The sequence below is a fragment of the Diplotaxodon limnothrissa genome, linkage group LG15, assembly GCF_057381915.1.
Source record: "Diplotaxodon limnothrissa isolate DT_005_m linkage group LG15, D_limnothrissa_male_GT1.1, whole genome shotgun sequence".
Classification (NCBI taxonomy): domain Eukaryota; kingdom Metazoa; phylum Chordata; class Actinopteri; order Cichliformes; family Cichlidae; genus Diplotaxodon; species Diplotaxodon limnothrissa.
Window position 1 is genome coordinate 27327834 of NC_140610.1, and position 13596 is coordinate 27341429.

General features: G+C 44.4%; 1 protein-coding gene across 1 annotated transcript; it reads right to left on the minus strand.

Moving 5' to 3' along the window:
- Nucleotides 1–971: 971 nt before the first annotated feature.
- On the minus strand, nucleotides 972–11524 carry mboat2b (membrane bound O-acyltransferase domain containing 2b). The gene is made up of 13 exons (XM_085372448.1): nucleotides 11435–11524; nucleotides 9429–9574; nucleotides 8814–8891; nucleotides 8293–8388; nucleotides 8153–8208; nucleotides 8024–8078; nucleotides 3820–4003; nucleotides 3428–3620; nucleotides 3149–3252; nucleotides 1927–1991; nucleotides 1704–1836; nucleotides 1404–1555; nucleotides 972–1147 (listed from the first exon to the last, which is right to left on the minus strand). The coding sequence occupies exons 1-13, from the start codon at nucleotides 11522–11524 to the stop codon at nucleotides 976–978; spliced, it is 1524 nt and encodes a 507-aa protein (XP_085228574.1). The 3' UTR covers nucleotides 972–975.
- Between the last annotated feature and the right edge of the window lie 2072 nt (nucleotides 11525–13596).

Here is a 13596-nt window from a genome sequence, read left to right on the forward strand (position 1 = left end):
TCAAGCCTGCTCTTAGCACTCAGCTTCAACGCTGTTCTATATTTTTGTCATTACATTAGATTTCTTTATGTGGTCATCTCCTGTGGGCAGCACAGCTCACAGGTACAGAGTGCTGCCCCTCAGTGGGTTTTCAGAAGCTGGCCAATCAGAAGGAAGTGGGATTTTAAAGAAGGATGACTTTAAAGAGAGAGGAGCTAAAAGAGTTTATTGAGCTGAGAAGCCAGAGTTAAATAAAGTAAAGTTGTTGTTTTTTTTATTTTATTATTTTTGAATCATTGGAGGGTAATACAGCTGAGTAGAGCTGCAGGTTAGCTCAATGGTTCTCCTTTAACGTGAAAGATGATCATATGACCCTTACTGATCTTTCAGTTCATTTAATCTTCGAGCTAAATCTGCAAACACCTGACTGCTTGGAATGAAATGACATAAATCACCTGATTCAGACATCTGCTAATGTAAACGTGATGCCACCCTCTCCAGGTAACACCTGCAAAAACCCAAACGGGTAAGACTGCTGAGTGGACCTTTATCGGCCCCTGTGAACACTGTCATGCTGTGGTTTAACCTGCCTGACTTCCATTTGTGCATGCTTCACTCATCCAGCCACTCTTCCCGTCCTTCCTTTGTTCTTCTTCCTTGCAGATGAACAGTCAGCAGGTGTTTAACCACAAAGAAACACTACACAGGTGATCATGAGAGTTTGGGGCAGCTCAGCTTCCCACACAGCAGCTCCATGTCAACTTACACTGTATGTATTTATACACATGAATCCTCCATCACCACACATCTGTCTGAATCTGAGCAGTCACGAATCCTTTTGAAGACAACACGGGGCCTGTTTCCATACCCCTCCCTATGACTCCAAGTAATCGTCATCATGTTTCTGTACCCAGCCAGCAGGAAGCTCCATCTGCCCACTTTCTGTACACGTCCATGTAATGCATGATGTCACATCATCGCTCTCTGTCCTCTGTCTCATGTGGTTTTCGCCTTCTGGCTGCAGGTCCTGTCTGTAGCCTCTAGGTGGCGCTGAAGCGATTCCTGCACTGGGCTCTTCTGCTGGTCTTTGAGAGGGAGATTCCTCCGTTTGACGGGCAGCACGAATGCGACCAGAATGCAGCCGATGTGGAGGCTAAAGTACCAGGAACTGCAGAGAAGATGAAAATTCAGAAATGCTGCTATGAGCAGTCAAAGTTACACATGAATTAAACCTGGGTTAAACAAGGTTTAAACCTGGGCTGCACCAGCAGTAAACCTGAAATATATCTGGGTTAAACCTGGAATAACTTATATTAAACCTTGGTAAAACCTGATTTAAACCTGGGTTAAAGCTGTGTTAAACATGCATTAAACCTGGATTGAATCTTGATTAAACTTTGGTCAACCCTTTCTGACTTACTGACCTGTAGAACTTCATGGATGGACCCACAGACAGCAAGACAAAAGGTATCACCGTGTAGCAGATGGCAATCTGAGTGGCTGCCCACGTGATGACATCATAGACCAGTTTGTGTACGGAGGAGTGCAGGAAGTATGGTCGAACGTTGTGTCTGACCTGAGGATGAGAAGTTAACATGGATGACTGCTAAAATGGACACAGGTCTCATTTCAAAGGCTTAGCAGCAACATCAGTTAACAGATAACAGCTAACTGCTAAATGATAATGGCTAACAGCTAGCGGCTAATAGCTAACAGCGGCTCACCGCTCTGGCTGCCAGCGTGATGACGATCCCTGTGAGGAAGGTGAGGTAATATCCTGGATAGGCTCCGTGCCACATGGCTGACAGGATGAAGGTGGCTGCTGTCGGATGGTAGGGACATCGCTCATAACACACCCTGTCAATCAGAGATAAGGGGTCAGAGGTCACAAACAGTCATTTTTACACATGCCAGGTACAGATTCCAGATCAGGTAACTGAGTGTGACCTTTTGAGCCAGTGTGCTGTCTGAATGTTCCAGTTGTCCAGGAAAACTTTGAAGCTGGTGGCAAACTGGAAGCAGACAGAGATCCATTAGACTGATGTTATCAAACCATTTTAGTGACTCGTAAATAGGGATGGGTACCGGTATCCGGTGCCATTATGGCACCGGTTCTGACATAAACGGTAGTAACCAGACCGAAAAGCAGTGCACATTTCGGTGCTTTATTTCGGTGCTTTTTTTTCCTGAGCTGTGATACACTTTAGATTCTAGCCAATCATTTTACGTTTCCGAGGATAGTAGGCGGGTCCAGGTACGTACGTTCTTTTAGAGCAGAGCTACAGATTAAAAATGACCAAGGCAAAGCGGTCAAAAGTCTGGCTGTACTTCACAGCAAAAGATGCAAACTCAGCAGCCTGCAACAAGTGCTTTAAGCTGATACTGTGATACTGTGCAAAGGAGGTAACACCTCGAATCCGATGAAACACCTGGCGACGCATAGCGTTTTTTTTTTAAAAGCCGAGAAATGCGCCGTATTTGATAGCTTGCTGTGAGACCTCACACCGTGCACATCTACTGCGGGTGTGGTGCCTGTTATCGGACCCTGAGTTAGCAACATCCCCCAAGAACCCGAAGAATAGAGTCCTGGCCCCTAGCCCTGCCAGTGTAGCAGAAATGATGACGGATGATGATGGCAGCAGCAGCCGTTCTTCTCTGCGTGAGTAGCTTAATGTTGTCCGTGTGTAATTTACGCTGAGTAGGCTAACAGCGTTATCAAATTAATGCATGTAAGGTGAACTAGCAAACATCATCATAGCTACATGCGGCTGTCTTCTTGTTTGATGGCAGATACTCCCTTCACCCTGGCCAAAAAGGCTAAAATGACCAAAGAAAAAGTGGAAAACAGTTAAACATGAGAGGTTTTTGGACAAAGTTTGTGTTTTTTCCATTGATTAAGCACTGCTTCCAGCCAAGAGTGATGCCATAAAAAAAGGCTAACATTGTTATCTTTTTACAAAAAAACAGCTGAAAATGAGAGGTTTTTGGACCAATTTTGTGTTCTCCATTCTTTCAAATTCAAATTCAAATTCAAATTTAAGCACCGGTTTGAGCACCGTTTAAGCACCGGCACCATTTCAAAAGTACCGGTTTGGCATCGATATCGGATAAAACCTAAACGATACCCATCCCTACTCGTAAACTTGTCCAGGTCTGTGATGGTCCTGACCTCAATCTTCAGGATCCTCAGATTGGAGATGAGGTCCCAGCGAGCAGAGCCGTCACTGTCGTAACCATTGAAGCCAAAACCGGCGGCGTTGTTGATGGCGTCAGCTGTAGCACAGATGTGACTGGTCAGAAATTTAGGTATGAACAGTGTGTTTGTGCTAACAGTGAACCCAGCATTTTCATTTCAGCACAAATGATCGGTTAGATTTTGATTTTAATCCAATTTCTCTAAAGCAGCACATGAAAGTTTATTTGCACAAAGCAGATTTCAGCCACCCACCAAGCGTCCAGACGAAGTAGTACTTGGGTCTGGTAGTCAGCATGGACAGGTACAGGTAAACCACTTGAGCATAGAAAGGTGTGTTGGCAATGAAGTTGTCGTCGATGTTTCGCTCCACTGGGAAAACCTTACACACTGACAGAAACACCAGCAGGCAGAAGAAGGAGGTGGTGACCTTACGTACGACCTCCATCTGTGGAGAAACATAGTATTCATTCAGGTTCAGTATGTCTTAAATTCAGTCAGCAATCATGAACAAAAGAAGAAATGGATTACGCTCCTCAGTTTAAACGTCTCAACGGTAAATGTCTTAAACCTGCTTTCTGTTTAATGTCAAGCGGGGGCGACTGCTCATACTGTAAATACAGGTATACCTTAGTCATGCGACCTACGTTTGGGGAGGGCTCACTGTGCCTCAGCTTGCTGCTGGACTTCCTTTCATCCTTGTAGTCTCTGCAGCGTCGAGGGGCTCCCTCGATGAAGCCGATGTAGTCGTTGTAGGAGCAGGTGGGGCCAGCCAGGATCCCCATGAAGTTACAGTTGTAGCTGAAGTACTCCAGCAGACTGGGCATTCTCCTAAATAAATAGAGGGTTAAGACCATTTCACCACAATGCTTTCTATTGGCAACTCCTGTGAATGTTGTATGCTATGGAAACAGCCGTGCTCCTAAAGAAGGCATGGAGAACTATTCAATTTTCAATTCAGTTTTATCTATACAACGCCAAATTACAACTACAGTTGCCTCAAGGTGCTTTTTACAGTAACTTAGACCCTACAAGAATACAAAGAAAACAGAGAAAACCCCAACAATCACATGAGCCCCGATGAGAAAGCACTCTGGTGACAGTGGGAAGGAAAAACTACATTTTAACAGGAAGAAACCTCCAGCAGAACCAGGCTCAGGGAGGGGCGGCCATCTGCTGTGACTGGTTTGGGTGAGGGGAGGAACACAGGACAAAAGACACACTGTGGAAGAGAGCCAGAGATTAATAATAAATGAACAAGTTGTATATGAAAGATCTGTTTTCACACGCCCTAATTTCTATCACTGCTGGGATTCTGTTCTGCTGTGGTGGGCCATCAGAGTACATGCAAAATGGTTTCATTAAATTCTGTATGTCAATAAATAATGTTCAGTTTCTTGTACTAATCTCTTTTTATTGAACCAATGATTTAATGCGAGAGGTGTACGAACACATGAGTGACGTGAGTTAAGAAGAAACACCCAGTGCATCATGGGAATTCCCCAGCTACCTTCACCTATTGCAGCATAACTAAGGGAGGATTCAGGGTCACCTGATCCAGCCCGAACTATATGCTTTAGCAAAAAGGAAAGTTTGAAGGCTAATCCTAAAAGTAGAGATATTGTCTGTCTCCTGAATCCAAACTGGAAGCTGGTTCCACAGAAGAGGGGCCTGAAAACTGAAGGCTCTGCCTCCCATTCTACTTTTAAATACTCTAGGAACAACAAGTAAGCCTGCAGTGTGAAAGTGAAGTGCTCTAACGATATGATACTATAAGGTCGTTAAGATAAGATGGGGCCTGATTATTCAAGACCTTGAATGTGAGGAGCAGGATTTAAATTCTGGATTTTTAATGGAGCCAATGAAGGGGAGACAGTAAAGGAGAACCAGAACACAGAACAAAGAGCTAATGTGATTGGCATAGTGAGACTTGTAGTAAAAACCTCAGTTAGAAAAGCTCTCTAAAGTACATATCCATTTATCATGTCTGATATTTAGCTAACATCTGCACAGACAGCATGCTAATGCTAAGCTAGCCAAGAACCTAAGAGTGATGAAAGAGTGGAGTATATGCAGACCCCAGTCTAGCAGCCAGACCCTGAACTTCAATAGGTTAACAAAGGCAGTTCTACCTGTTCATGTTTCTAAAGCAGAATCACCATGACGACTGCTCTGAAGTCTGTTTGGCTCGTTTTAACTTTGCTTTTATTCAAACTTCAAGAGTGTGTGTGTCCTCATTAGCACAGAGATCTGTGTCAGTGTGCGACTGTAGCTTCAGGTGTACACTGTTCATTGATAATTATCAGACTGTGCTTCAGGTTGGAGTGACATGGAGGTAATGTAACAGGTTGTGTAAGAAATTACTTTCTTCAGTGAGTAATTAAGTAACATACAACACTACTTTTAATATAAGTAACAAGTAATGTGCAATAGATTAGTTTTTTGAGTGACAACTCTAACACTGTCTTGATGCATGCTAAATCACCCAGGGAGGTAAATCCCAAAAGGTGATTCTGTTCATCTGGATGTAACGTTTTTAGTGGGGGAAACATTTCGTCATTTATCCAAGCGACTTCTTCAATCTCAGTTGACTGCAGGTTTCCCTAATCTTATAAACAGTAGATTTGCGCAATAATTGAAACCAGCCCACTGATTGAACAATTTGCTGTGAGGTTGGTTTATGATCATTAATATGCAAATTGTCGTCAAAGGAGCTTGCAAAGAAAAGCGTCTGGACTTCTTTAAGTTACTTGAAGACGTTTCACCTCTCATCTGAGAAGCTTCTTCAGTTCTAAGGTCAAATGGTGGAGAGTCCCAGATATAAACCTAGTGGGAGTGACCCCCCACAGAGGGACAAAAGGACCCCCTGATGATCCTCTAATCCTCTAATCAATCATCCAGGTCATCGTAGTCAAAGGAGCTTGCAAAGAAAAGCGTCTGGACTTCTTTAAGTCCAGACTTGATCTTAAAAGTTTATTTTGTGACCCAGAAGGAGCAATAAGAGTGATATTAAAACTAAGTAGCTGCCACCATTGTTGGAAACTGGAAATTGGCTGGGCCACACTGTGAATTCTGAGATAGGTTGGGCTACGAAGGATACACCTGACCCATCCTTCAAATCTGGGGAAAAGCAGGACGCATTTGTCAACCGCATTTGGAGGAGTCTTTGAATTGGGACAGCCTTTGTCGCGTCACCTTTACGTACTCGGCCTACAAAAGTGCAGCTGTCTATTGTAATTTTTGAGTGTATGCTAAAATAAAAATAAAAGTGTTCTATATCACCTGTTTGTTTTTATTCAAGCATACGTGTATACTATTTTTATTGATAGAGAGATTAAGCTTGTGTTTCAGTCATGTAGTGACTGTGCTTATTATGAGGCTTATTAGACATTATAAAACAGATGAACGTAATTTTGCCAAAGTGCTTAAGGTCGCATTTGGAGGAGTCTTCAAATTGTGACAGCCTTCGTTGCGTCGCTGTCACATAATCTGCCTACAAATGTGGCTTCCGAAGATATGCAGTCCCTGAATCTGGACACAGCTATGATACCGGAGACTGCTTCTTCTTCTTCTTTGGTGTTTAACGGCAGCTGGCATCCTTGTAGATGCATTGCTGCCATCTTCTGTTTCAGTCCGTTATTACACTCTTAAATCCTACTACTTATTCCTGTGTCTTGCAGGATCTTAAAAAGCTTAAATTGATGCATCGACTATTAAATTACTTGGCAACGATTTTGATAGTCGACGTAATCGTGACTAGTCGACTAATCATGGCAGCTCTTCCTCCCTTGTGAATTTGATGTGTTGGTCCATCGAGTTAATGTGATCCATGAATCGTGGTACGTCCCGTGCTGAGATTTGATTTTCACCCAGGTTTCATCCACATACCTGAACCAATGACTTGGTGATGTTCCATAGTAGGATAAAAGAGCCCTCATTCCCACTTCTTCCATGTACACGTTGGCCACAGTGGGTGAAACTGGGGAAATCATGGCACACCCATGTTTCTGACTGTAGTACTGACCCTTGTATGCGAAATAGGTGGAATTAAGACACAGTTCCAAAAGTAAACACACTTGGTCAATGCTGAGAGTGGTCCTGTTGCTAAGGTTGGGGTCATCCTGTAATGTCTTACGAACTACCTCCAACGCTTCAGTGACTGGAACACAAGTGAAGAGAAATGTAACATTGTATGAGACCATTGTTTCATCTGCCTCCATAATGACATCTCTCACCTTCTCAATAAAATCCAAGGTGTTCTGGATGTGCTGTTCAGAGCTGCCTACCATTGATTGATTAATGATCAAGGAACTGACCTCACAGCTGATTGTTCATTTAGTGGCTAATTTCAGTTATTGTGTAAATGTACTGTTTGTAAGGTTGAGGAAACATGCAGTCAGCTGAGACTGAAGAAGTCACCTGGATGAGTGACGAAACGTCCAGACGAGCAGAATCAACAATTTTGAACTCCAACACTGCCGATAACGTGATGAAAAATGAAGGCCACAGAATGAGGATTGTTCATGCAAAGATCTACTAAGAGCAGGAAGAAGACCATTCAAAGGGTTCCGCTATGTCATGAGTTTTGAAGGACTGATCCAGTAAAAGTGACTCAGCTGAGTATTTTTTGTTTTTAGTTTAGGTGAAGCTATTTTTTCATACTAAACCTGTTTTGCATGAACAGAAGTACAGCAGGAAGTTGCATTACTTTTAGGGAGAAGTATTAGGGCGGAGATACCTTTGATTGACAAGTGTCTACCATGGAGGCATGGATTTTGTCTTAAGCTCCACCCTCCTGCCTAAACACAGTGATTTCTGTTCCAGTAAATAATGTTTCTACCATGAACAAACCTTATTGCCAGAATCTTCTGTCCCGCTGTCAGATGTTCCTCCTTCCGAGCCATTCCTGTCAGAAACACAGAGTGGACAGTAAAACCTGCAGGATTTACGGAAAACAGCCTGTCTGAGAGTGCAGCTCACCGTCATGGATCTCAAACGCCAGACTGGTGATCTTCTGAGTGATGACCATCATGGGGCTGCAGAGAGGGCAGAGGCAGAGATTAGAGCCTGGACACGGAGAGGCGTTTAGGAGTGAATGGGCCACAGAGCGGAGGCGTTACCCTGTGAAATCGGCGGTGTACATGCCGTAGTCAAAGACGTACACTCGAGTGATCTGACACAGACTCAGGTATGTGAGCGCCACCACTAGGCAGTACCTGGAAAAACACAGAGAACAGGCTGTTATTCAACTTGGGGTCGGCGGTCCTGACGGCCTCACTGAGGTCTGAGGACCTCTGTGATGATCTGGCTCACTCAGGTTTCTGGCTGTAGCTCATGTGAAGCTCCACGGGTTTAAGACCTTCACCAGTCTGAAGTTTGCATCCTTTTGAGGACAGAACACCTGGTGCAGTCATGTTTGTTTGGCTGAAAGGAGCACATTGTTACTTTTACAACATCAGAATCTGTGGAAGTCCTTTTGTGCCAGTATGCATGACCTAATGTTCACAGAGCTGGAAATAACAGAGGTCCGACTGTGAGCTGCTCTCCTGACATCAAAGGTGATAAAAAGTTTCCTCATTAACCCTGAGCTTGTTAATGGCTTGTTAGCAGCGTTTTAATGCATGTCGTGTGTGACGCTCACTTGTGCATGTGTTCGACTCCGGTGAGGATCATGATGCCGTAGGTGAGTCCGCTCTGAACCAGGAAGTGGAGAGCATACCTGTAAAACAAGGAGAACACAGAGCGTCATCTCCAGACACCAGCTGACCAGAACACGTGATGTGTCTGCTGCTCCTGTGACGGATGCTCACATTAAACATAATCAGCTTGGTGTACAAACAGTAATCTCTGTGAGCCAACGCTCAGGCTGCCCTCAACACTCAGTCAGTCACAGCATTTTTCCCTCTGGGATCTGGATGATGTCATAGAGAGTTTGTTTTAGGGTCATCTGACACACAGACCGAATCAGAAGAAAGCTTTCTTAAAGGGGGAGAGGAGCTAAAAGTTGTTTCAGACGGCGAGAAAATGAAAGAAGGATTATTATGACTGCGAGTCATGCAAAGCTGCTCTAACAGCGGATTCTTATTTAGTCCAGCCACATCTGATGTTTTCTGCTCCTGACAATCATTATTGTGTAATTTTTCCATTACAGGTGAGATGAGCGATGCACGTGTGACCTCTATCAGAGTTCAATTTTAGGATAAGTCAGACTTTGGAGAGCTCAGTTTTACTGATCCTGAGTCGTAGTTGGTCTTACCAGCCGAAGCAGAACATGGCAAAATAGAGTCCCAGCAGCGTGGCCACCACGTGCCGGATGATGGGACTGGTCTTACTGGGATGGAGGAAGAGACGAAACCAGAAGGCGGAGATCAGAGCGCAGAGCTGGCACGCTACGAAGTTCACCTGCAGGTGAAGCAAACAGACAGCACCTCATTGGTGCTTCAGTACATCCAGGTGAGAGAGGGCAGACCCGCCCACCGTTAGACTGCTCCGCCTCCCTCAGGCTGACCCCTCACCTTCTCTAACACCTTCACAGAGGGGTGCTGCATGCTCATTGGCTAATCCTGCCTTCCTCCTGCTGAGGGGACCAAACCTGAGCGCCACCGCCCCCTCCTGGGTGTGAGAGAGGTGTCACATGACTCTTTCAGAACCAACACAAGCACAAAATGGCTGCCCTTTTCTCCAAGCAGCTCCTCCTGCAAGAAGGCGAGGAGGAGGATCTTCATCATCATTAGCACAGTAACACCCATGTTATTGTCCAGTCACCGTCTACTACAGACTAATACCAGAATACTAAGAAAATAACATCAGAGTGCTATCTGACTAATATCTGTAGTAATGTCAGAGTATCAATAGCGCTGTCAGTTTTTGTAGTATTGTGTGTGGTATTGTGAGTGTTTGTAAACAGAGCAATGATATCACCACCTGCAGTACTTTGTGTCTCTTTGTACTTCAAAACTCAGAATTTGACTTTCAAAGTTCTCTTGTGTTTTTTTGCAACACTGTGAAGTCGAAGTACTCATCACTGAGTCACTGTCACGAGGTATTTTCTTACAGTGTGAAGTTTTTATCAGAGTGTCCTGAAATATAAGACGTTACAAGACGCCTTGAAACTACCTAAATGATACTCAGGCAGGTTTTACTGTGCCTGTCCCAAAGTACACATCTGAGTCAGGACGATGGGAATAAGGAGCAGCGAGATCTCTGGCTTTGATCTTTTACAGGTTTGAGATTTTCATGTTTGAATGTGTGAAAAAGGCCTGAAAGTTTGCTGATGCAGCAGTTTTCAAACAGTTCTCTGTAATACTCTCTGTTGTACTGTTAGAGTATCTACAAACTGTTTAAAGGTTACAGCGGCCGTGTGTTCACACTATGGACGATAAATATTTATGAAAATCAGAGACGGTCGAGCAGAAGATGAAATGTGCTGTTTGAGAAGGAGCGACCTTGGTGAGGGTCGCACCCCCCGGCCTCCTTCTCGGAGCACCTCTGGCAGTGCCCACTTCCTGCCTTGGAGGGAAGTGACACCAGAGCCTCCACTCAGAGGCGTGAAACTTGCTGTGTGGTGTAGAAACAGGATTTTTCTCTGAAGACTCACACACAATGACATCAGCCCACAGGAGATACTGGTATCATCAGTACTTCCCTGTAAAACTAGTAAACTGAGGCAGCTGGTCACCTGAACCGGCTCCAGAGGCCTGGCTGTCAGCCAGTCAGAGGGTAGGTGTGTGCAGCAGCTCACCAGGATCACCTGGTGAAGGTCCACACAACCACACTCTGATCTACCATCTGCTGAATGAGTAGCTGCTCCACCCCCTCTGAGCTCTGGACTGAGGAATGACCAATCAGGAGCTGACGTGGAGGTCATGGCTGTGCCTGGTTATCACCTGAGCCACACCTGCGTCAGAGAAGCTCCACACCTGACCCCAGCGCAGACGAAACCTAAGAGGAAAGGTGGAGCCTCAGGAGCATCACGGGTGAGAGATCACCCCCCCTCCCCTTCCCCCACCACCACCGACATGCCTTTCCCCTTCATCATCATCACAATAGGAACAGTCCGCACAGCTACATCCCCTTCCTCCTCCTCCTTACGTGAATGAGCAGCATGAAGCCTCTCATCCATCACAGCTGCAGGAGTCTGCACGAGGCCTCCGCCCTTTACTTTTACGGACAAAGCCCTCCTCCCTTCCCCGTCCTCGCCTCTCTTTGTACCCCCGTGTCGGACCTCCGGAGCGGCGGCCGCCGAGGTCCGGCGGCTCTTACCTGGTCCAGCGGCAGGTCGGTGAGCTCGCTGAGCGGCTGCAGAAGGCTGGAGCCTGTGCAGGCCGTGGATGGAGCTCCGTCGTCGGCCATAGTTCCGATGTTAGGCCGACCGTACTGCTTCTGATACCGGCTGCAGCTGCGCAGAGGCGGCGGAGGCTCCGTGATCCACCGGAGGTCCGTGCCCGTGCGTCTGCGCGTGCTTCTCTGCTTTCTGCTCCTCCTCCTCTCCCCCTCCGTCTGCCTCCTCCTCCTGCTGCTTTCTCTTCAGATCAGTCTCAGAAACATCTGTTGGCATCTGGCTAAAGAACACACACACAGCTCACCGCATCTGAAGGCAAAGTCTTTTTTTAATCGTTTAAGTCTTCAAGGATAAAACTGGCAAAACAGGAATCAATAACTAATAAATTAATAAATTCATTCATTAAAAAAAAAGTCTGTCGGTCGCACTCAAAATTGAGGGACTGAAGGTGTTTTACTGTATATGAGAGCCATTCCTGATTTGATCAGAATCAGAATACTTTATTAATCGCTAGGGAAATTATATGGGTTACAGTTGTGTCAGTACAGTAGCATTAACAAAAACAAACTAGACTATTTATCAATACAGTATGTTAAGATATGAGAAATAGCATAATGTATACAATACAAGTCACCAAGTAATAAATATTCAGGGTTGACATATGTGATTATAAATAAATATTAACAAATTGACAGAAACATTACAGAGTAAGAAAGAGTGTGTGCCAAAAGGATGTAACTATTGTAGTGTTTACATTGTATTAGAAGGAGGAGAGATGGCCACAGGTAGGAATGATTTACTGTGGCGTTCATTGGTGCTTTTTGGTCATTTCTGGTAACCCTTTTGCATGCAGTATTCTGTGCAGTACAGCAGGCACGTGCAGAGGGGGGGCTAGAGGGGCTTGAGCACTCGCCCCTTTCCTGGTGGGTGCCCAAAGTGCCCTTTTGTTGAGGCAACTTTTAAAAAAAAAAAATTTATGTGTGCGTGCGTGCGGAGTCCTGTCTGTACCCCTCAACAATAATATTTAACTATTAATCACAGTTTTGCTAAATAAAAGGATCTGGCTTGCATCAGTCACATGATCACATTTAACCAATGATCGCCCTTGACGGCAGAACGCGCTGGTTACGAGCCGGGAACGAGCTCACAAAGAGCACGCGCATTTTTAGCGGTCCGGAGCTGTAGGAGAAACACAAGTTAACTCAGAGACACAGACTGATGCGACAAAACCAGTAAGTAGGTGTACAGCGTACACTGTAGTGTGTAGCACACAGGAGTATTAGCTTATTACGTACACGTTGGTAAGTTGTCTTGTGGCAACTGACGAACTGAAACAAATGAGCGTGCTGTGTGTGCAACAGCGCGACAAACATTACCTGTCCTTTTATTAACTGCACAAGTAGTGCTGGTCATAGCTGCTGGCTACCTGTGTAAGGCTGTCATGGGTCTGTAGCTCTGTCACCGTTTTAGGGAACATATTTAGTTTTAAAGTATTAAGAAACATATTTAGTTTTAAAGTAAGTTACAGGGCATTTCCTGCCTTTCTGGAGGGATTATATTTAACTAAAAAACGATCTAGTATGCATGTCCACATAATTATGCATTATTATAATTATAATATATTAAAAAACACGCTGTATTTTAAAGAACATACATTAAGAAGCAGATTATATTAGATTTATATTTTAAATAAGACAAAATTTGGATTTTACAGCAGTAAAATTATTGTATCGCTACAGTTTAAAAATGTAATAAGCTTTGCCCTGCACAGAGTGGATAGTGAAACAAATGGAATCATCATAAATACATTATTTCATATTTATTACTTCCCCCTCCTCATTGCTTTATTATTGTAGCTCTAGTAATAAATAATAATGTAAGGATTCTGGATCAGCACCATGATGCCCATAGTATATACAGTATTCTGAAGAAGGTCTAAAATGTCACTGTGTGTGCGTGCATGTGTGTGTTTTATTTAGATGGATTTACTCATGATATAACATTGTCCAGACATGCCTGGTAAGGACATGAGGAGGAAACAGCAGGAGCTGTGTGAGGCTACTAAAGGCAGTGCTATAACATTTTTCTGTCATCATTTTATTAAAGATTAAGTGCAAGAGTTGTTAGGTGTGGATAATTAGAT

Excerpts from the sequence above, each read along its gene's own strand:
- mboat2b (XM_085372448.1), bottom strand. The coding sequence starts at position 11,524 with ATGGCCGACGACGGAGCTCCATCCACGGCCTGCACAGGCTCCAGCCTT. Across the intron at positions 9,575-11,434 it reads CCGACCTGCCGCTGGACCAG|GTGAACTTCGTAGCGTGCCA; the intron begins GTAAGAGCCGCC and ends CTTCACCTGCAG. Across the intron at positions 1,837-1,926 it reads ACAGCACACTGGCTCAAAAG|GGTGTGTTATGAGCGATGTC; the intron begins GTCACACTCAGT and ends TCTGATTGACAG.